The sequence below is a fragment of the Callorhinchus milii genome, unplaced genomic scaffold (assembly GCF_018977255.1).
Source record: "Callorhinchus milii isolate IMCB2004 unplaced genomic scaffold, IMCB_Cmil_1.0 Scaffold4, whole genome shotgun sequence".
Taxonomy (NCBI): Eukaryota; Metazoa; Chordata; class Chondrichthyes; order Chimaeriformes; family Callorhinchidae; genus Callorhinchus; species Callorhinchus milii.
The window spans coordinates 61,276,956-61,300,763 of NW_024704745.1; the positions used below are offsets into that span (position 1 = coordinate 61,276,956).

At 40.3% G+C, this 23,808-nt stretch overlaps 1 protein-coding gene across 1 annotated transcript; it reads left to right on the top strand.

Annotated features, from left to right (window-relative positions):
* The first annotated feature begins 1,120 nt into the window (after positions 1–1,120).
* Positions 1,121–22,069, top strand: LOC103173155 (interleukin-18 receptor 1-like). The gene is made up of 10 exons (XM_042334196.1): positions 1,121–1,159; positions 4,095–4,371; positions 6,428–6,608; positions 9,761–9,908; positions 11,299–11,364; positions 11,512–11,632; positions 16,857–16,999; positions 18,897–19,040; positions 20,992–21,156; positions 21,462–22,069. The coding sequence occupies exons 2-10, from the start codon at positions 4,193–4,195 to the stop codon at positions 21,818–21,820; spliced, it is 1,506 nt and encodes a 501-aa protein (XP_042190130.1). The 5' UTR covers positions 1,121–1,159; positions 4,095–4,192; the 3' UTR covers positions 21,821–22,069.
* The last annotated feature ends 1,739 nt before the right edge of the window (positions 22,070–23,808 follow it).

The window sequence follows — 23,808 nt, forward strand, 5'->3', positions numbered from 1 at the left end:
CATTGCTTAAAAAAACACATCAGCAGACCTCACGTGTAACATGTTGGGTATTGGAGCGAATTAATTGAAGAAAATACATCAGTGGAAATAAGCATCTTATTAACATTATTTATTAACAAATAGATAACCACAGTTCAACATCAATATGTTCCTATTTTAAGTCTGCTCTACATTTTGTCCAGTTTGTGTGTGTGTGGAGGAGGAGAGGGATCTGCAAATGATAACAACAACAACAACTTGCATTTATATAGTGCCTTCATGTGGGGTAGTGTCCCAGATCTAAAAACGATGCACACAAAGTTAGAATAAGTCTTTCTACTCTTGATCTACGAATGATCACTAATAACACCTAGATTCTTTTCCTTCTGAACCTCTGATAATGGACACATCCATTCATTATGTGAGTATGTCTCTTGATCCAATACAGTATTTTGTACTTTTCTGCATTAAAGCCCATCTGCCTGTTTTTTTTCAAAAGAAGAACGTTATGTTACTTGAATGGATGCTTGAAAAACTCTGCTAGGCACTGTGCATAGACAGAGCATTTCCCATATATGGAGAGCTGACCATGCATTCAATTAAGGAAATTCACCAAAATATTAATCTGGGGCTTAGAGAGTCACAGAAGGCAAGGAACTGTGGAGTCACTGATGAAGCATAGAGAGTTTAAATTGTTTAACATTAATATTTTGTGTGCTTTTTTGGGGCTGCCAAATACTAACTTTGCTTCTCAGGATTAAGCAAAATTCTGAAAAAGAATTTCAAATTATCATTTTGAAATGTGGCAACTGGGAAACTATATTTAACTCACCTTTTTGAAATAATGCAAATTGTGTGGGCAAGTAGAAAGTTTATGGGTGTGGGCTATAACTTTCCGATGATAACCTTCTGAGAAACAGAATTGGTTATTCACTTCACGGCTGTGTATGGAACCTTGCTGTGCACAAATTAGCTGTCGTGTTTGCCCACAAAATACACAGTCACTACACATTACAGAATATCTTGTGAAGTGCTTCGAAACATACTTTTGATGTTTAAGGCGCTAAACTAAAATTAAGATTCTTCTTTTATTTTGTTGAATTCAGGATGATTGCAATATCCTGGACTTTTTTGTTGGCATTCGTCATCTGTGAACTAATTTGTGCACATACTCGAACAGGTAAGATATGTTTTTCTTAATATTTTAACAGTATATATTAGCAAATATGACATAGATTATGCTTTTACTTATCAAACTATTCCTTAATTCATGGTTGTTGCATTTAGCCTTTGCAATTTCGTTAACTCAGTGCCTATTTTTATGCAAAAAAGAAAAAGCAAAGCTTTCCACCTTTCAATTTTAAACTATTAAGGTAAATAAAAATTGCAATTTCAACAAATACTTTGTTAGTGCTTCCAGAACTAAAATTGGCTTCACACTGCAAACATTGATTTATAAAGTTTATGATCATTTATTTCCTGCGTAAAAATATTATTCAGAAACTTCTTGCCATATTCCACAATTAACAAATTAAATGACCTGATTACAACAACAACAACAAATTACTTTCACATTATAATAATAATAATAATAATCCTTGCATTTGATATAGCGCTTTTCACGTCGGAGGACGTCCCAAAGCGCTTCACAGAACACTGTAAAGTGAATTGACTGTATATTTGTGGGCGAACATTGGGAGGACATCCCAAGGCACTTGTCAGGGATTTGGACATGAAACATCAACGGATGAAAAATAAATCACAGTTTCTTCATTACAAATAAGAACAAAATATTAAGGGGCGAATAAATGGCAGAAGGATTTTTCGCATGGTTAGTATAATAGAATAGGTAAAAGACCCCAATATACCTATTTGCTGACTTGTGGTGTTAATTTAGAAATTCCTTTTTGTTGATTTAGCCAGATGTTTGTGAGATAGGATCACTGACACTGTTCACAACTCTGATATCCATAAATTCTGCTGATGCATTCAATTTCCAGGAGTGCAGGTTTTGACTGTCAGTTACTGAGATAGCAACAACAACAACAACAAGATTCCATTTATAAAGCGCCTTTCACGTCAGGAGGACGTACCAAGGCGCTGCACAGTTGGGTCAGGACCCGAGCATTGGGGAAATGGTCAGAGTAAGGGGAGGGAAGGGAGGGAGCGAGGAGGGGGGAAATGGTCAGGGTGAGGGGAGGGAAGGGAGGGAGCGAGGAGGGGGAAGAGAGTTGAGAGGGGAGCTGAAGGCTCGGTCAAAGAGAAAGGTTTTGAGACCGGCCTTGAAGGAGGAGAGGGAGGAGGCGGCGAAGGCACTGGGGGATGGAGTTCCAGAGCCGAAGCAGCTTTAACTAAGCAATATTCTTACTAAAACCATTGTTCTGCTAACTGCCAGTCAAAAGCTCAAATCTCCAAGCTGGAAGTCAAATATCGGACCAGGTTTCAAGGGCATCACAATAGAGAATATTTTTAGGGGTCTGCCTTGCCTCCTGTATGTTGGACTCTGCTTTCATTCCAGAATCTCCTCCTTCGGAATCCTAATTCGGTATTTAGTGCAACTGATTATTGCAGACATGCAGGATTCAGATACGTACAACAACAACAACAAAATTACATTTATAGAGCTTTTCACGTCGGGAGGACGTCCCAAAGCGCTGAACAGTCAGATATCGGAGCCCGAGCATGGGGGAGGGATGGTGTAGGAGTGAGGAAAGGTAGAGCGGTGGGAGGGAGACCAAAGGCACGGTCGAAGAGAAGGGCCTTGAGACTGGCCCTGAAGGAGGCAAGGGAGGAAGTGAGGTGAAGGGATTGTGGGATGGAGTTCCAGAGTGTGGGGGCAGAGAGGCTGAAAGCCCAGCCACCGATGGTAGGGCGGGTTGGGCGGGAGACATGGAGCAGACTGGAGGCCGAATAATGGAGGGCAGGTTGGTAGGGAGTCAGCAGGTCAGAGAGGTAGGAGGGGGCAAGGCCATGGGTGGTCTTAAAGGTGAGGACGAGGCTCTTGAAGTCGATCCTCTCGGGGATGGGGAGCCAGTGGAGTCGGGCGAGGGTGGGAGTGATGGGGTCACGGAGCCTGGTGCGTGAGAGTACACGAGCTGCAGAGTTTTGGATGATCTGCAGCTTGTGAAGGGAAGAGTTGGGAAAGCCGATGAGGAGGGAGTTCCCATAGTCACGCCTTGAGGTGATGAATGTGTGGGTGACGGTTATGGCAGCCTGAGGGGTGAGGCAGTGACGGAGTCTGAATAATAACTATCATAATTTGAGCTCTGCAAACTATGCAATTGGTCTGTTACCTACCATGTTACAGGTGTTACTTCCTGTTCATCTTAACATCCTGTGTAGCATTTGCAAATTTACTATTGCTAATCTCTGTGGAAAAAGAATATTCTGACACAATTGAAGATTGGGGGGTTGGAAAAATGTTGTCTTCAGGGCAGACTATTTAAAGATCTCTCCTATTTTAGACATTTTTCTGTTTCCCCCCCACCCACTCCCCATTTAGGACCTGACAAATTTAAATTTAACACTATAACATAAAGATTTGTTTTTAAAACCAGGCAAGATTAAATTAAAAATAAAAAGTATTAGAAAGCAGTGTATTTAAATTCATGTGACTTTCAATTGTGACTTCCAATTCGTGGAGTCCTGCAGCTCAGTGGTTAGAGCACTCGCTTTGCAAGCGAGAGACCTGGGTTCAATTCTAGACAGGGCAAAACCTTGGGCAAGTTTCCTTACTCCACACACCTAATAATAGTCCCTCCAAAAAACAAAAACAATAATAAATTGGTCATTTTCAATCCATGACTGTTTGTGGGACACTGCTGTGCGTAATTGGCTGCCACGTTCGCCCACAAATATACAGTCAATTCACTTTACAGTATATTCTGTGAAGCGCTTTGGAACTTCCTTCCGACGTGAAAAGCGCTATATCAAATGCAAGGATTATTATTATTATAAAAAATCAAAAAATAGATTAATTAGGATTAAATGTATTATGTATATTTTTTATGAAACCTTCAGAAAGCCGGTTTTGCAAACTAATCAATTACAGTAATTTGAATTTCATCCCCGGAGAGTAACATTTTGGTTGTCACGTTTTTGTATTATACTATTAGCAACGCTGATTGACAAATGTCCTAGATATCAACGAGTCTCTGCTCTTGAAGGGGAGCATGCCCGATTAAGATGCAGATTCTGCAATGGAGGCACTCCAATGGACAATAATGATCTTCAAACATATGGACTGAATATCACTTGGTTTAAAGACACTTCAGAACATGGTCCTATGGAACTGAGACTAGGAGAAAAGAGAAGAATTACTTCTGAAGGAACCTTGTTAGAATTTTGGCCTGTAATGGTTAACGACACTGGGAAATATTCTTGTCATCTCTTGTAAGTATTGTAATTATTATGATATTGACAAATTATTGTTTGACAAATTAGATAATCCACACTGCATATCGTCTGTTGTGCTCAATTGCATAGTAAAATGTCAAAGCAAGAGCAATTATTACATAGTTCCAACCCCAAAATGTTACTTGCCAATGACTGATGGAGGTAGATGACACTAAACAGCAAGTTACCCTTAGACGCTGGCTTTCACATACAAGGAATATCTGGAAGCACAGACACTTTTGACAAGGAGCATTGACAAAGGAAAAATAATTGAATTACAAAGGAAAAGTACCATTTGGCATAGTTAGTTCTGCATACTAACTACACCATGGAAATTTACAATCTATATTGTGCCAGCAAAAAATAACATTTAGGCAATCCAACCTATTGGGCTGTCTCAAGAGTTCTGAGATGTTTTCCTGACATGAAAATTATATTTTAAAATTGTATTATATTGCATTTTGTATCTTATTGGAGAACCAGCACAACACTCGAGCGATGGGACATGAGTTCTACATCTCTGGCTTTCGGACTCATATTTGCTGCAATGGGAGGGGGTCATGCTCAGCAAAATTCCATTTTAAAGTACAAAAACCAAAGTTGTAAGAAAATACAAGTTTTAATTGGGACTAAAATAATGCTCAATTTAACCGATTATAGTTGTTTTTCCACAGATATGTTCAAATCAGCTGTTTGCTGAGTCAGAAGGCTATAATAATAATAATAATAATAATAATAATAATAATAATCCTTGCATTTGATATAGCGCTTTTCACGTCAGGAGGACGTCCCAAAGCGCTTCACAGAACACACTGTAAAGTGAATTGACTGTATATTTGTGGGCGAACGCGGCAGCCAATTGCGCACAGCAATGTCCCACAAACAGTCGTAGATTGAAAATGACCAATTTATTATTGTTTTGTTTTTTTGGAGGGATTATTATTAGGCGTGTGGAGTAAGGAAACTTGCCCAAGGTTTCGCCCTGCCTGGAATTGAACTCAGGTCTCTCACTTGCAAAGCGAGTGCTCTAACCACTGAGCTACAGGACTGTGTTCAATCGCCACGTCGAAACCTTGAACTACAAAGGCCAGGCCAGGGATCTCCAACCAGTCATTTACCATTGGGTGGCACTATGTCGCACATTATCAAAAGACAAGAGGAAGGAGTGATAGAACTGCATCGTTTTTGAGTCAAATTGACAGCGATGCCAGATCCAAGAAGTGTTTGCATCTTGAGTTTTTTAGAGTAGACAGGGAGAAACTGTTTCCACTGGCAGCTGGGTCTGTAACCAGGGGACACAGATTTAAGATAATTAGCAAAAGTACCAGAGGGGAGATGAGGAGAATTTTTTTTACACAGAGAGTTGTGTACAGAGATTCAATAACAACTTTCAAAAGGGATTTGGATAGGTACTTGAAAAGGAAAAAATTGCAAGGATGTGGGGAAAGAGCGGGGGAATGGGACTGATTGGATAGCTCTTCCAAAGAGCTGGTACAGGCACGATAGGCCGAATGGCCTCCTTCTGTGCTGTAATATTCGATGATTCTATGAAATAAAAATATGAACTTTAATGTTTAAATTACAGTAAATATCGCTCCTGCCTCTTATTTTGATTGAGCATGCGTGAGAAGCCACCTTGCTCCGATCGACTGGTTGGAGACCCCTGGTCTAGGCTGATGCTCCATTGCAGTGGTAGGGGTGCTCTGCATTGTGGGAGGTGCTGTCTGTTGGATGATACATTAAACCATGATCTGTCTTGACAATTTAGATGGACGTTAAAGATCCCAGGGCATTATTCAAAAAGAGAAGAGAATTTCTCCTGGTGTACTGGCCAACAATCCCCAAATAAAATTGGTCATTGAGCTCTTGGCTTCTTGTGGGGCACTGCCGTGTGCAAATTGGCTGCTATGTTTGTCTATAAAATGCATAGTCATTACATTTTACAGTAAATCTTTATAGCACTTTTAGACGTCCTCCCAATGTAAAAGGCACGATATCAATGCAAGATTATTATATTACAACTCCGTTTAATTTTTTGCTTTTTGCTTTAAAGTAATGGATCTCATGATGTAGGACAGATGAAGACTTCACTCACTGTTGCTCGGTCGGATGAAGCATGTTATGATGAAGGACATTTATATGAGCAAACATGTCACGTGGGAGTTTCTATTACTTTGCCTTGTCCAGACATGAATGCATACAAGGACAATGAAGAAAATATTGTATGGTATAAGGTATCTAAATTCTAAATTTCCCTTAAAATCCTCCTCCTCTACCGGCCCCCTAAAACCTCTCCCACCTTCATCTCTGACATTTCAACACTCCTCACATCTCTTTGCCTCTCCTCTGATCGCCTCATCATCCTGGGCGACTTTAACCTACACTTCACCCCCTCCTGCTCCATCTCCACAGACTTCTCTTCCCTGCTCTCCTCACTCAACCTTTCCCTACACATAAACTCCCCCACTCACAGTCACGGCCACCCACTCGATTTGGTGATCACCCGGGGCCTCAGTGTCTCGGATGTCACTATTACCGACAAGGCCATCTCCGACCACTACTTCATCTCCTTCACCACCTCCACCCCCTCCCACCTCCACCAGACCCACCACCATCTTCTACCGCCCTTGGAAGAAGTTACCCCCACAATCCCTAACCGATGCCTTGGAGTCCTCTGAACTCCTCTCCCTCTGGCCTTCAACCCTCACCGACCCCTCTTCTCCTCTCTCCCTCCTCCACAATATCCTCTCCTCCACACTCGATACTCTTGCCCCCATCACTTCCCGCACTGTCTCCTACTCCCGCTCCTCCCCCTGGTACACCACCCACCTCCGCTCACTGAAATGCCAGGTGCGGGCTGCTGAGCGCACCTTTGTCAAATCTGGCCTAACGGTCCACCGACAAATCTGGCTGGACCTCCTCAAAATTTACCGCTCCACTCTAGCCTCGGCCAAGTCGTCCTTCTACTCCAGGATAATCCTGGAGGCGAAGAACAACCCCAGGCTACTGTTTTCCACCACATCCCGACTCCTCCGTCCCCCCCGCCACCCCGCGCAGGTCATCTCCTCCAACCTTCACTGCGAGGAGATGCTGGATTTCCTTGAATCCAAGATCAAGGGAATCCGCTCCGCGGTCACTTCCCCTCCAACTTCCACCCACCACCCACCCCTTCCCTCCCACACTCCGACTCCTACCCATCCTCCCCTACACACCTTCGTACCCGTTTCCCCACCCTCTGTCACTGAACTCATCCTATCCCTAAAACCAACCACCTGCTCCCTTGACCCCATCCCCACTCCACTCCTTATCTCCCAGCTCCATTTTCTTGCCCCACATATCACTGACATCATAAACCTGTCCCTCTCCTCTGGCTCTGTCCCCATTCCATTAAAAACTGCCATCATCACGCCCACCCTGAAAAAACCCTCCCTTGATGCGTCGCAGCTATCAAGCTACCGGCCCATCTCCAACCTCCCCTTTCTCTCCAAGGTCTTGGAAAGAGTTGTCGCCTCCCAACTGCGCTCTTTCCTCTCCACCCATTCTCTTTTCGAACCCCTTCAGTCAGGTTTCCGTGCTGCTCATAGCACAGAAACTGCCCTGGTCAAGGTCACCAATGATATCCTGACCATCTGTGACCAGGGCTCCCTCTGTCTCCTCGTCCTCCTCGACCTATCGGCAGCATTCGATACGGTCGACCACGCTATCCTACTCCACCGCTTGTCCTCCCACCTCAACCTTCAAGGCACTGTCCTTGAATGGTTTAGCTCTTACCTTTCCACCGTCTTCACTTCGTCTCAACGAATGGCTTCTCCTCCACCCCCCGTACTGTCTCATGTGGTGTCCCTCAGGGCTCTGTCCTCGGTCCCCTCCTCTTCACCCTCTATATGCTCCCCCTTGGTGACATCATCCGCAAACATGGGGTTAACTTCCACATGTATGCGGATGACACCCAACTCTACCTTTCCTCCTCTACTCTCAACTCCACGACCACCGATGTCCTGACAGCCTGCCTGTCCGACATCGAGTCCTGGACGAGAGACAACTTTCTTCAGCTCAACGTGCGAAAAACCGAGGCCCTCCTGATTGGCTCACGTCAGCGCCTCCGCACCTCAGGCGCTGACACCATCAGCATCCAAGGCTGCACTCTCCACCTCTCAAAGCCAGTCAGGAACCTCGGCGTTTTGTTCGACCCTGAGCTGTCCTTTCTCCCTCACATCCGCACCACAACTGGCACCGCCTTCCATCACCTCCGGAATATCGCCAGACTACGGCACTACCTCACCCCTCACGCTGCTGAAACCCTGGTTCACGCCTTTGTCACCTCAAGGCTGGACTATGGGAACTCTCTCCTCGCCGGCCTTCCCGCCACCTCCCTCCACAAGCTGCAGGTCATTCAGAACTCTGCAGCTCGTGTACTGTCCCGCACCAGGCTTCGCGACCACATCACTCCCACCCTCGCTCGCCTCCACTGGCTCCCCATCCCCCAGAGGATTGATTTCAAGATCCTCATCCTCACCTACAAGGCCATTCACGGCCTTGCTCCCTCCTACCTCTCCAACCTACTATCCCCCTACCTACCTGCCCGTACCCTCCGTTCCTCTGGCTCCGGTCTGCTCCACGTCCCCCGCCCCAACCGCCCTACTATCGGTGGTCGGGCCTTCAGCCTCTCAGCCCCAGGCTCTGGAACTCCATCCCCCAGTGCCTTCGCCTTGCTTCCTCCCTTTCCTCCTTCAAGGCCGGTCTCAAAACCTTTCTCTTTGACCGTGCCTTCAGCTCCCCTCTCGACTCTCTTCCTCCTCGCTCCCTCCCTTCCCTCCCCTCACCCTGACCATTTCCCCCCTCCTCTCTCCCTCCCTTCCCTCCCCTCACCCTGACCATTTCCCCCTGCTCGGGTCATGACCCAACTGTGCAGCGCCTTGGGACGTCCTCCTGACGTGAAAGGCGCTCTATAAATGGAATCTTGTTGTTGTTTTTGTTGTATGTTCAATTACCTTACCAATCGATACAGTAAATTAGATAAATCGGGAATATTGGCACGGACACTCCCAATACGAACAGGGAGATGGGACCTCAGTTTAATATCTTATCTGAAGGTGGGCACTTCAAACAACTAAGCATATCCCCAGAAATGGAGTGATAGCATAGAATGCATGAGATCAAAATCTCAATGTGGGGCTTGTTCACTTAGAGGCAAGAGTGCTACTAACTGAGCCAAGCTGACACAGCTAGCAGCTTAGATCCACCAGATAGATGGAACATTAAACCTTAAATAATTACTTTGCTTGGTGTGTTATTAATATGTTTATGCTGAGACTGTACTTGTGCATAATTTAACAAGCATTTGTATTATTGCCAATCAGTACACTCAAGTGATTTTATCTTACAGGATTGTCAGACACAGGTCCACACAGGTGCTTTCTATCTCATTGAAAAGCTCGAAAAAGACAACGCTGGATATTACACTTGTAAACTTTCTTTAGATAATGCTGGAATTCAATATAACATTACAAGGACATGGAATTTGACGCTGGAAGGTAGAATATTTAAATGTATCCATGTAAAGTTTAGAAAATACTGGAATGCAGTGTAATATTTCAAGGATGTGGATTCTCATACCGTGTTTTCTTTTTTAAAAAAATTATTTTAAACGTGTTATTGTTATCATTACCACCCCACTTAGCAGTATAACCAGGGGAGCAGTTTGAGCCATCTAGATGACGTGATGAGATGCTATAAAAAATGCAATGATAATTGTTTAAAATGTTATCACTGTTACAAAGTTGCCTGTATCTTACTCGGAAGATGTAAAAAGCAAGCCCTTACCTATGACGATGAGTGTATTTTGCTTGTTGTTTGTGTTTACTCTTTCAAGTGACACAGCTAAAAATAGATTGGGACAGATCCAATAGGGAATAGCTCAACATCTGAATTTCATTGCACTTTACCCTTTTATGGGCATTTTTAAAAGAAAACGATTACATAAAAATAATAATAATCCTTGCATTTTGATATAGGGCTTTCTACGTCTTTCAGACATCTCAAAGCGCTTTACAGAATATACCGTAATGATAACAATAATAATACAAGTGAATTGACTGTATATTTGTGGGCAAAACATGGCAGCCAATTGCACACCACAGTATCCCACAAACAGTCATGGATTGAAGAGGCCAATTTATTATTTTTTTCTTGAGGGATTATTATCAGATGTGTGGAGTAAGGAAACTTGTCCAAGGTTTCACCCTGCCGGGAATCGAACCAAGGTCTCTCACTTGCGAGGCGAATGCTCTAACCACTGAGCTACAGAACTCCTCCTGTTAAAAAAACATTAAAATCTAGTTAAAAATACATAAGAAGAAGAATCTTTACATTTGATATAGCATCTTTCATTTCAGAAGAATGCCTCAAAATGCTTCACAGGATTTATTCTGTGTTTTTATTGGGAATTGTTGTCCAAGACACCAGGAGAACGTCCCTTCTCTTTTCAAATAGTGCCTTAAGATTTATAACATCCGCCTGAACAGGTAGATGGGGTTCCATTTTAATGTCTCATCTGAAGGACAGTGCCTCCAACAATGCAGTGCACATAACATCAGTCTAGATTGTGTTTTGCAAGTCCTCAATACAGAACTTGATCCCACCAGTTTCTGACCTGAACAAAATTTGTTAAATACAGAAAAACTATAGTATTACAGAAGCCATATAATATAACTTAAAATAAGGCAATGAATGGTTCAAAGCATATCCATTTGGCATTTGATATAGAGCCTTATTCACGTTGTTGAGTAGTCTCTATTTGTAGAGCATTATTTTTCTCTTTGAAAGAAAATATTCATTTCAATTTGATTTTGATCATATAAACACAATTGTTTTAAATGAAACTGGGAAATAATTTTATTTTGTTTTCTTTATTTCTGCTCTAAGATGCCATTGATCTATCCAAACCGAAATTAGTTTACCCTCATCAAGAACGTATTGTCGTTGATATAGGTGGGTGCTGTTTAAATTGTATTTTATCTCCATATGATTTCTTACTAGAGTTGATTACAATGAGTTATGAAAGCAATAGGAAGATAAAGAAATGCATAAGCTTTAGATTTTAAGCTTAATTGATGTTTTGGATTTACATCAATTTAGGTGAAAATCGAACCTTTGAATGCAAAGTTGTTGCCCAGCCAGATGATCTAATTCAGATAGCTTGGAAATCTAATGGTACCCTCATCAAGGACTGCAACCAAAATGAGTCAGTGTGTACAAGGTAAGTGATAACAACGTGTTGGTTATGCACTTTGCCATGAAACAACATTTTGACATCTTGCAGTTCCTGTAGTCTCCAGAGTCCTGTAGCTCAGTGGTTAGAGCACTCGCTTTGCAAGTGAGAGACCTGAGTTCAATTCCAGGCAGGGCGAAACCTTGGGCAAGTTTCCTTACTCCACACGCCTAATAATAATCCCTCCAAAACCAAAAACAATAATTAATTGGTCATTTTCAATCTACGACTGTTTGTGGGACATTGCTGTGCGCAATTGGCTGCCGCGTTCGCCCACAAATATACAGTCAATTCACTTTGCAGTATGTTCTGTGAAGCGCTTTGGGACGTCCTCCCGACGTGAAAAGCGCTATATCAAATGCAAGGATTATTATATTATTATTATTATTAGATGTAGTAGTCTTCTAGTTTGCAGTCTGAAAACGTTCCTCTTCGACCGTGCCTACGGCCACCTCCCCCCTCTCCCCAGCTCGGAGTCAGGCTCCACCACTGTTAAGCGTTCTGAGACGCTACCCTGCCTGGAGGGCGATATATAAGTGTATAAGTTGTTGATGTTGTTACTGTAGTCCTGTAGATTATTGTGACCATGTTTTGTAAACCAAACATATAAAAAAAAGTAACTCACCACAATTCCTGATACTGCCAGTACTGTAGAAGCTTTTTGGATTAATGGCAAAATTCTCTGATGAGTGTATCTGTTTTAACATTTTATTGTTCTTGCTCAGTTGGCTGCTGAACTCAAGACAAGGCAAATTTGACCAGGGACCAATACTTCATCGAGGGACTGTCTCCAGAAATTGGGAACATATGGCCACCTTAATGTAGATGTTAAAAGGCAAAATACTGCAGATGCTGGAAATCTGAAATAAAATCAGAAGTCACTGGGAGTACTCAGCTGATCAGGAAGCATCTATGGAGAGAGGAAACTTCCGACGAAAGGTCATTGACCTGAAACGTTAACTCACTTTCCACTCTCCATAGATGCTGCCTAACCTGCTAAATGTTCCCAGCGACTTCTCTTTTTACTATAGATGTTTCATTGCCTGGCTTCACTAGCTCCCCACTACCCAGAGGATTGACTTTAAGATCCTCATCCTCACTTTTAAATCAGTCCATAGTCTTGACTCACCCTACCTCTGTAACCTTCTAAAATCTTACCAAACAGTCTGCTCCCTCTGCTCAGCAAACACTGACCTGCTTCACATTCCCCACCCTGCCATTTTATCATTAGCAATCTTTCTACCCTCCGTTACTGGAACTCCACCCCAGAGTCCTTTCCTTTGCCTCCTTCAAGGTTCTGTCTGAAGAACCTTCTTCTTTGACTGTGCTTTTGGTCATTTGCTCACCTCTACCCCACCTTGGCCCCTACTTCTCCTAAATCCAACCCTCGGCTGCAAACTCTCGACTATCCAGCGGAGACGGGGGAAGGTTAATCAAAAGCATGGTGAAAAAGAAAGATTTAAACTTGGGTGGGGAGGGAGGAGGTAAGGCAGAGGGTTTCCAGGATGGAGGTACAGAGAGTGGGGGGAGAATGGCTGAAAGCCTGCCTACCATTGATGGTGGGTGTATGGGGGCTGTGAAATAGGCTGAGCGGAGGAAATGATTTTCACTTGGTGTTGAATTCAATGATTAGCATTAAGAAAAGGGTGTGGGTATGGAAATTATTCTGCTTTATTTGGTAAATGTGGCAAATGTGTAATTTTTGGTTATAAGTTCTGTAATTGAGAATATTTGTGGAGTCCTGTAGCTCAGTGGTTAGAGCACTCGCTTTGCAAATGAGTGACCTGAGTTCAATTCCAGGCAGGGTGAAACCTTGGGCAAGTTTTCTTACTCCACACTCCTAATAATAATCCCTCCAAAAAAAACAAAAACAATAATTAAATTGGTCATTTTCAATCCACGACTGTTTGTGGGACATTGCTGTGCGCAATTGGTTGCCGCGTTCGCCCACAAATATACAGTCAATTCATTTTACAGTGTGTTCTGTGAAGCGCTTTGGGACGTCCTCCCGACGTGAAAAGCGCTATATCAAATGCAAGGATTATTATTATTATTATTAATATTTGAACTCGAATTCTGAATATCAAAATTGTACAAGTTTAATTTGGGTAAGTGCACAGCAACTAATTTGCAGAATTTGGTAAACAGAGGAGAATAGCCCAGAACACACTGACAAACTGATGACATTTGCAAATGGAATAGAATAATCCTTTTCAGCTCTGAGACCCGTTTGTATGTGAAAGGCGCTATATAAATGCAAGTTGTTCTTGTTGAATTAATAATGCATTGATCAATAGAATAGTTAAGGCACTAGCTACTGGTTAAATAAAATGTTCTTCCCAGGTGAACAAAGCTCACTAAACATGATTTTTTAAAAAAAATTATTGAAGCATTTATTGTTGTGTAAACTCTTAACTTTAAAAGATGATCCAAATGACTGCTTAAAATTATATTGTTGCAGTGGCTGTAGATATACTGCAAGCAATATTAAAACAAATTGATAGGATTACAACAACAACAAAATTACATTGTATATAGGCTTGTTCAGGTGCAGTGATACTGTATAGTGTGCATTAGTTTGATGCAAAAATTAGAATATTTGGGATGTTTTAAGATTTGACAGTGCATGATGGGCAACTGTATAAATAATTCCAGATGTTCTAGCCTGAAGTATTGAGAGGAGCAAGGACTGAGATAGAAGCAATTGCTTGAATTACAGCACTATAAAGGACAAAGGAAACCTTTAGGTTATAGATAAGAATAGGTTTATAGACAACTGCCACTGTGTGGTTGGTTGTGTTTTAGAACGGCATCACAGATTTTAGTTTTATTAATTAAACTTTAATAGGTACAGACACCCATCTGAAAAGTCTGTATGAAATATTCACTGCCACGTTATCCTGTGAAGCTGATTAATGTCCATATGACTAATCGCCTTACTATGTATGGCTTCCTTTGCTTTTCTATAAGTTTTACTGAACAGTTTATTTTTTCTTCTAAAGCTTCTATGTATTATAATGTCTTCCAAGACAAATATATACATAAGAAGGCATATTTGAGGCAGTTGAAAGCAAATCTAAACTTTTTTACTTGTCATGAATAAGAACTTGCACTTATTTAGTGCTTTTCACACAGAGTGACATTTCAAATCACTTTTTGAAGAGACGTAATGGAAACCTGAAAAGGGGTTGACATGAGTGTGTATGGGTGTGTGGGGGAATGGGGTGGGTGGAGGATAAAAGAAATATTAAAGTTGACTGAAGGTCCAGTTGGGGTAGGTTTTTCCAAGGGTTTAAAATATGTGCAGGGTGTGACTCAGAGGAAATTTGCAAGTGCATTCCAGAGAGTGGGATCACTATGGCTGAAAGCTTCTATGCTAATAGTGGGGCAGATGGGCAAAGGATCTTTAAGAGGTCCAAGTTAACAGAGCATAGGAAGTGGGTAGGAGGTACGGTGGAGTAAGGAAATGGAGGATTGAAAATTCAGAACAAGGATCCCAAGTCATGGGTGACTTATTCAGGAACTATATCCGAAGGTGGCCAACAACTGCAAAGTTGCCAGGAATAGTGCTAAAAGCCAAGTCAATGGACTCATTTAAAAATCAGTTTGAAGCAGTGATGGAGTGACTGTTCTGGAAGTATGAGATCAGATGGGCCAAAAGCCCTGGGTTATCCAAACAAATCTTGTGATCTTGTGAAAACAAAGAACAATTTTGTGTTTTTGTGTTTAGCCTATATTTAGCTAGTATTATTACAATTATTAATATAGTTCAGTGGAGATAACAGGATTTAATTTAATCGAGATTGCCCCTTTTGATGTATTTTGTTTTCTTATTATTTATGCCTATCTTTCACAAACTTGTGGAGTCCTATAGTGTATTGGTTAGAATACTTGCCTCGCAAGCGAGAGGACCTGGGTTCAATTCCTGGGCAGGGCGAAACCTTAGGCAGGTTTCCTCACTCCACACGTGTCTGTTTACTGAGCAGGAAGTAGGAACCCCGGTAGACGTTCGATTGGCAGATTGCTTTCCGGGGGTAATAATCCCCTCAAAAAAATAATAATTTAGTCACTCAATTCCCGACTGTTTGTAGGACACTGCTTTGCTCATTTTACTACCATGTTTCACCCACAAAATATACAGTTAAGCCACTTTATATTATATTCTGTGCAGCGCTTTGAGATGGCTTGACAACGTGATAAGCCACTATATTAAATGAAAGGATTATTATTATTAACTCAACATAGTCTTGAGGAGTGGTCATTGAATGCAAAAAGTTGGATGTGGGCATGCAATTTCCCATTGTGTCACTGATATAGCCTATATTATGAGAGCAAGATAGCAAACTAAGTTTAGGTACTTTCCCGTCGAGAATAAAGAAAAACAACTTCTAAGAGAAGCCACCTGCGTCCAACAAAACAAAACAAATTTACAATACTGGCTTGACATCCCCTTACTGTTTTGTGCTCCTATGCAGTTTTGATCGAAAACAAAGATAACATAAAACTAGCAAAATTCAGGGAAATTCGACCAATTGTTAATTTTTTTTCCATATATTTATTCAATTGTCTTCACAGGACACAGTAAAACCTTCAAAAGAATATAGCTCAAAGCCTTAAGTAATGCAGGTTAATCAATCATGATTTGGAATGAAATATGTACAATGAATACATAGTATTTTTATATAAAATGTAGATCACAATTTATTTCTTTTTTTGTAGAACTTAGCTAATGAGCTAATATTCCATGTTTATTTTGAATTTATTTTGAAATTTATTTACTTCGTTTTTTTATTTCATCAAGGAATCAGTTTAGCTCAGTAGGTAAGCAGTACTCTTATCTCTGGGTTGGACGATTGTGGGTTTCAAGCTTTATGTTGGGAATTGAGCTCATAGTCCAGGCTGACACTCTGGTGCAGACCTGGGATGATAGCTGCATTCTTGGAGGTACTTTGTTTCACATGAGACATTTTAAGTCAATGTCTTGTCTACCTTTTCAAAAAGACAAGGGAGTTTCTCCTAGTATCATGGCCAACAGTCCTCCAGATAAATTGGTCAATCACTTCATGGATGTTTATAGGAACTCATGCAAAATAACTATCCTATTTGTGTATAAATACAGTCACTACCAATTTCCTGTCCAATGCTTTGAGACATTTTGATGCTATAGATGCAGATGCAAATTATTATTATAACCACATTTTGTACATTTTAGGAAAACGCTTGAAGGAAGCGGAATAATTGTAAAGCCACTCGTGTTCAACAGTATCAAAAAAGAGCATTTGAATCGACCCTTTAAATGTATTCTATCTTTAGAAGGATCACTTACACATGGACAAATCATTCTGCAAGAAAAAGGTACATTATTTTGGATTATTTTGGCTGCTGTCTTTAAGCTAAACTTTGTAACTCTATTACAAATGCATTTTCCTTGCTAAGTTTCATTCCAACAACAACAACAACTTGCATTCACATAGCATCCTTCACACCTCGGAGCACTCCAGTTGAGTGAAAATATAGTGCAGTTGTTAGACTATATATTGGCTGGCTATAATAATAATAATAAACCTTGCATTTGATATAGTGCCTTATCACGTCTTCGAGACATCTCAAAGCGCTTCACAGAATATACTGTAAAGTGAATTGACTGTATATTTTGTGGGCGAAATGTGGCAGCCAATTGCGCACAGCAGTGTCCCTCAAACAGTCATGGACTGAAGTGACCAATTTATTATTTTTATTTTTTTTGAAGGAATTATTACCTGCGGAAAAGCGATCCATCAATCGACTAACAACTGTGTTCCAACTTACTGCTAGGTAAACAGAGGCGTGTGGAGTAAGGAAACTTGCCCAAATACCGAGATGCTCTGCCGGGAATTGAACCCGGGTCTCTCGCTTGCGAGGCGAGTGCTCTAACTATGAGCTACATGACTAGATTAAGCATAGCCTTTTTCTCACTGATGAAATTCACTGGCATAGTTACCCATGGTACCATAAAGTATGAATTGCATTACCGCTGTGAACACTTTATGTGAAGCTAAACAGTAGTATTAATGATTGATGCCTTATTCATTTGTGGCCATTCATTTCTAATTGCCCATCTGTGCATATTTCAAAAACATAACACCAATAAGCACACTGCATTGTGATGACTCACAACTTTGTATCGGGAGAAAAAGATGTGGGCATGCAAATTTTCCTAGTGTCACTGATGTAGCTTGTATCGTGGGAACAAGATAGCAAACTAGGTTTAGGTACTTTCCCATAGAGAATAAAGAAAAGCAACTCACCTTTCTACTCATACTCTTTCCTCCCCTCACTGCAATGTGATTTAGGTGGAGATCTAAGAGTAAGTTGTTGATCTGCTCCAACAGTTAAGTAGCTGGAAGTAACTTATAATGATAGAAGAAACATTTCCACTAATATATTTACCCAAATTTAGAATTTTCCATTTGTCATCTCCTTCTGCTTCCTACACATTTTAAAATCATTTTTGTATGTGCATCCATCAGACTAATAGTCTTGGCAATTGAATCAGCTATACCTTTCTTTAAAAATCTAATTTCCTTACAACCTAATATAGATTCTGAATTAAGCTTGATCTTGTCACAGTTGTACACCACTCCCCCCCATCCCCCCTAGTCAAACCCTTGAAAGTCCAGCACCTTAAGATGTCATCCTAACATGAAACATGCTGTATAAATGCAATTTGTAATGCAATAATCCTTCAAAATGTAGGTAACATGGGAGAAAAATTCTTAGAAGAAGTTCCAGAAATCTTCAAGATTCAAAATTAAGACAACTTAAGAATTCACCAAATTCTGAACGCTCTAAAATGCTAAGAGAGTAAATGTAGAACCAGGTGAAACTTCTCCGCTTGTGTTGGTTTAAAGGGATTGTGGGGAAAACTCTTATCTGGAAACCAATTGAAATAATGAACATCATGATTTGCTTCTGACATTATGACTGATATATTCCACAGTCCCTTTGCCTTGCTTCCTCCCTTACCTCCCTCAAGGCTGGACTCAAGACCCTCCTCTTCGATCGTGCCTTCAGTCGCCCTCCCACCTCTCTGCCTTCCCTCACCCCTAGTCCACCCCTCTCCTATGCTTGAGTCCTGATCCCTGACCTTCCAGCGCCTTGCGATGTCCTCCCGATGTGAAAGGTGCTCTATAAATGTAATTTTGTTGTTTGTTGTTGTTGTTACCTCAGCCAAATATTTATTTAACCATTCTCTTTTTCATTCTCCTTATAGAGAATAGTGATATTGGTAGAATAATCAAACCACTATTTGGTGTCATTGTGATTATCATCATTGTGGCAGCTCTTTGTATCCAGTACAAGGTCGAAATCGTTCTTTTATTCAGGGAGCTCATGGGCAGCGATGAAACTCTGGGAGGTAAGAATATGGAGAATTAAATCCATGGCATTGCTTTATGGTTAATAAAATGACAAAAATAATTTGGTTAACTACATATTCTAATTCTCACTGATACTTTAATTTATATTGTTTGCGGTGACACAATATTGATATCTGTTGTAAAGGGTTTAAATAGTTAAATGGCTGGTTTAGAGCTATTCATAATGGGCTGACAGAATTACAGTTTAATTCATTAAAATTAGAACATCTGATTTGAAGATAATAGAATTTCATTCTGAGCAGAGCCTGAATCATTTTCACCAGCTGTATTTCCATGTAACTTCTGTAGTGTGAACTAATGTGCTGATTAAACCATCACCTCTAGATGGTGTCAGCAGACAAAATTTTTAAGTGCATTTGTTTTTGAATTATGGTATTCAACTCTATTCACTGTGGCTTTTGGAGCAAATTACTACAAAATGTTCAGCATAAATCAGGCTGTATATATTCTGTATGTCGACATATATATGATCAATTACTGACAAAACAAACAGGCTTGTGGATTGGCTTTTTAAACATTAGACTCCTGTTAAAAACAACAACTTGCATTTATATAGCGCCCTTCATGTGGGGGTAGTATCCCAGAGCACTTCACAGTTGCAGAGTCTGAAAATGAGCCAGAGGGAGAGGGAGTGGGAGATGACCATAAGCATGATCAAAAAAGGAAAGTCTTTACAAACATATGACTTAATAAACTAACATGAATGGATTATAGTAAATGCAAGATTTCTTTTCAAAACAATCGAACAATCCCATTCTAAAAAATAAACTTTTTTAGATCAAGGAAAGTTAGAATCAATGGCAGTAAGATCTAACTGAAGACGTGACTTTCGCACGTTCCTCAAAAAAAAACACTGCCCTTTTCGGGACAATAGTGGTGCAATAATCCTTTCTTCTGGCCCAGTCCTCAGCTAGTGCTCAAATACATATAATAATTCTTGCATTTGATATAGCTCCTTATTATGGGATTGAGACGTCTTACAGAGCTTCATAGAATATATTGTAAAGTGGATTGACTGTGTGTTTTGTGGGTGAAATGCAGGAGCCAATTGTGCATGGCAGTGTCCTACTGTTGTGGATTGAATGACCAAATATATACTGTATTTACATATATGTACATGTATATTTACTGCCCAATGGCCTAATAGGTAAATACACCATTCAGTGAATCCTCGAATATTGCAGGTTCAAAGTGCAGACTATAACCTCAGCTAGGGCAATGGACACTTAAATTGGTATGTGTACCCCTTGTTAGTGATATCTACAATATTGACAGCCATGAATTACAAATATAATAATCTCTGCAGTATAAAAACATGATGCAGGTCAGTTCTTTAATTTGTTTACATACATGAATCACAGGGAGTAGAGAAGAATGGGAGGAGGGGGAATTAAGAGGAATGCAGGCTGGTGTGGAGTTTACATCAGATGGATTAGTTGGACTAAATGGCCTGCATTTGGGCTGTACAGTTTATACAATATAAAAAGAAGCATAAAGGAGATACAGTAAGGTTTTGTCTTATTTGTGGAGTCCTGTAGTGTTTTGATTAGAGCACCCGCAAGCAAAAGGATCTGAGTTTGATTCCCGGGCAGGGCCAACTTCAGGCAAGTTTCTTTACTCCACACGCCTCTGTTTACCTATCAGTAAGTAGGAACCTAGTTGTTAGTCGTTTGGCTTTTCTGGAGGTAAATAAAAATAAATAAATAAAAATAATAATTTGGTCACATGACCATTTGCGAGACACTGTTGTGCGCAATTGGCTGCCATGTTTCGCCACAAACTATATAGTCAATTCACTTGAGACGTATAGAAGAAGTGATGAGGAGCTACACTAAATGCAGGGATTATTATTATTATTATTCATAAGCTTAGACGGTTTCTGGCTGATCCACGATGAATATTGTCGATGCTTTTTTCTTTGATTTTTAGATGGCAAAGAATATGATGCATATGTGCTGCTCCTTAAAAGTGGCAAGACTCTGGTCAATGCTGAGGAAGAACAACAGTTTGCGTTGGAGTTACTGCCTTCAGTTCTTGAACAGCAATTTGGTTATCAACTGTGTATTTTCGAACGGGATGCTCCTCCCGGAGGAGGTAAAAAAGATTCATTTCTGATTTTGATTTTCATTCTTACACAAGTATGTTAAGAAATTAGATTTCAATATTTTAAATATATAATGAAGTATAAATTATTTTGAGTAATTTTAAGTATCGACCAGAGTACAGATTAGGCTCAGAATTTTTTCTCAAAGGATAATAGGTTAATTGGAGAGAATATTGCTGCAGTATTTTGGATTTTTTAGATAACAGTCCATACAATGGGATTATATGCAACACATTGTTTTAGCAATTCCTCATTAGATTGTGTTTTTCTTTGACCGTTTAATTATTTATTACAGCTTCTGCGGATTATGTATTGTTGTCCATTAAAAAATGCCGAAGATTAATTATAATACTCTCTGATGAATGGATTGCTGCTGACGATAGTTCTATGTATGAACTCATGACTGGATTGCATCAAGCCTTGGTTGAAAGAATAATAAAACCAATACTTATTGAATTTAAACCAATAAAAAACTACAAGATATTACCGGAATCTCTACAACTAATTTGTAAATCAAAGAAAATGGTGAAGTGGAGAGGAACTAAATCTGTCTCCAAGAAGTCGTACTTTTGGAAGAAGATGCGTTATCTCATGCCAGCAAAACTGGCTAACTATTCAGAGCATGAAACCGAAACTTTGGGAAAAAAACTTTGAAACAAAATCTAAATGAAACTGTATATAACTTCAGTAACTTAGAAAGTTTGGTTGATTGATAGAAGTGTGTCTGTCTTGTTCATTGGCTAGCACTCTCCGGTCTGAGTCAGATGGTTGTGGATTCAATAACCATTTCAGTACCCAACTGGGAGTTGAGCTGGGAACTGAAAGGCAATTCCAGTCTAGTTTGCATCTTGGATGTGCCATCCTTCAAATTAGATGTTCAGTTGAGGTTTGATCTACCAATTGAAGTGCATGTTTAAGATCCCATAAGGCTTTTGTTGGGTGGGCTGGCCAACAATTCTCCAGATAAATTAGTCATTCACATGACTGTTTGTGAGGTGGCTGCTGCATTTGCCTGGAATTGCTATTGCCACTATAATTGCCAGTAATTACTGTGAACTGCATTGAAAAGTTCTACATTACAATTGCTATATCAGATACAAGGATTAGTATAAACGGCATATTTTTGTGATACTTTTCCTGATTATTTTATGAATTAGCATTGGGTTATATTAAGTTGCTTTTGCTGATCTCAAATTTTCTTATAGCTTGAATGCAAGTAATATTTTATATCTGTTCTCAAAATCCTAAATCATTAAACTTACAATTATTCCGAATAGAAAAAATGATCTTCTCACTGAATCCCCTAAAAGATAGATTACTTTCTTTCTTGTAGTTGCTTATAGTTCCTCCCCCAGCTCAGGCTCTTAGTCAGCTGTGTGAAGCGTGTTTTCCTTCACAAAAGAACCTATATCACTGTAAATTGTTGTTGTAAACTTTGAATAAAGGAATGTTTCACAAACATGAATAAAGACAATTCTTCCTGATCCACTCAACTTTCATGTATAGACAAAATAGCTAACAACTGAACATCCATTAGATCTCTTAAAATTTTGTCTAAATAATTCCTCTGCAATTCTGAATTTAACAAAAGGGAGGAAGTCTGTTTAAAAAGCTTCTAGCCTTTATATCACAAATCCCAAACTGATTCCCTTCACAACCCACTTGTTGCTTGTCCCATTTCTTAGGTGTCAGCCTGCCTCAATTGTTACCACTGTCACCTATTGAGTCAAAAGGTTATGAGTTTTATGGACTTAAGCCCCATGTCAGGACTCTGAGCTCATATTCTAGGCTGAGACTCCAAAGCAGTATTGGAGGAGTGCTGCATTGTTAGAGTTTACATACTTCAAGTGAATCATTAAACCAAGGTCCCATCTGCCTCTTCAGATGAGAGTTAAAGATCCCATGACTCTGTTTGAAAAAAGAAAGAAGCTTCTCCCTGTGTCGTGGCCAACAATTATATCTGGGGGATTGTTGACGAAGATACCGGGAAAACTCCCTTATCTTTTCAAACAATACTATAGGAACTTTAACGTCCACCTGAACAGTTAGACAGCATCTCAGTTTAATGGATAAACGTGCAAGACTATGTATGCATCCGAGTCCCGTCTGTATGTTTAGGTGGATGTTAAAGATCCCATGGCACTATTCGAAAAGTGAAGGGAGTTTCTCCCAGTGTCCTGGCCATCAATACCCCAAATAAAATTCATAATAATGATTTGGTCACTCAATCCATGGCATTGTGGGACACTGCTGTGCGCAATTGGCTGCTGGGTTTTGCTCACAAAATACATAGTCAATCCATTTTACAATATATTCTGTAAAGCGCTTTGATACGTTAAAACGACATGATAAGGCACTATAATCAAGTGCAAGGTTTATTCAAATTGATCATTTGTTTCATGGCTGTTTGTGGGACAATGCTGTGAACAACAGCCTTCAGGCTGTTGGTTAACAACACCAAAAGAAAAAACAAAAGTAACATGGTATCTCGCTAATCAGCACTCCCAAGCTCCGTCTACAAGTTTGGTGGGACTTTGCTGCACGCACATTGACAAATTTCAGGCCTTTGCTGGCTTAAGTGTGTGAGGAAATGTTTCTCCCGAGTAAGAGAAGTGTTCTGGTTAATGACATTATGGATATAA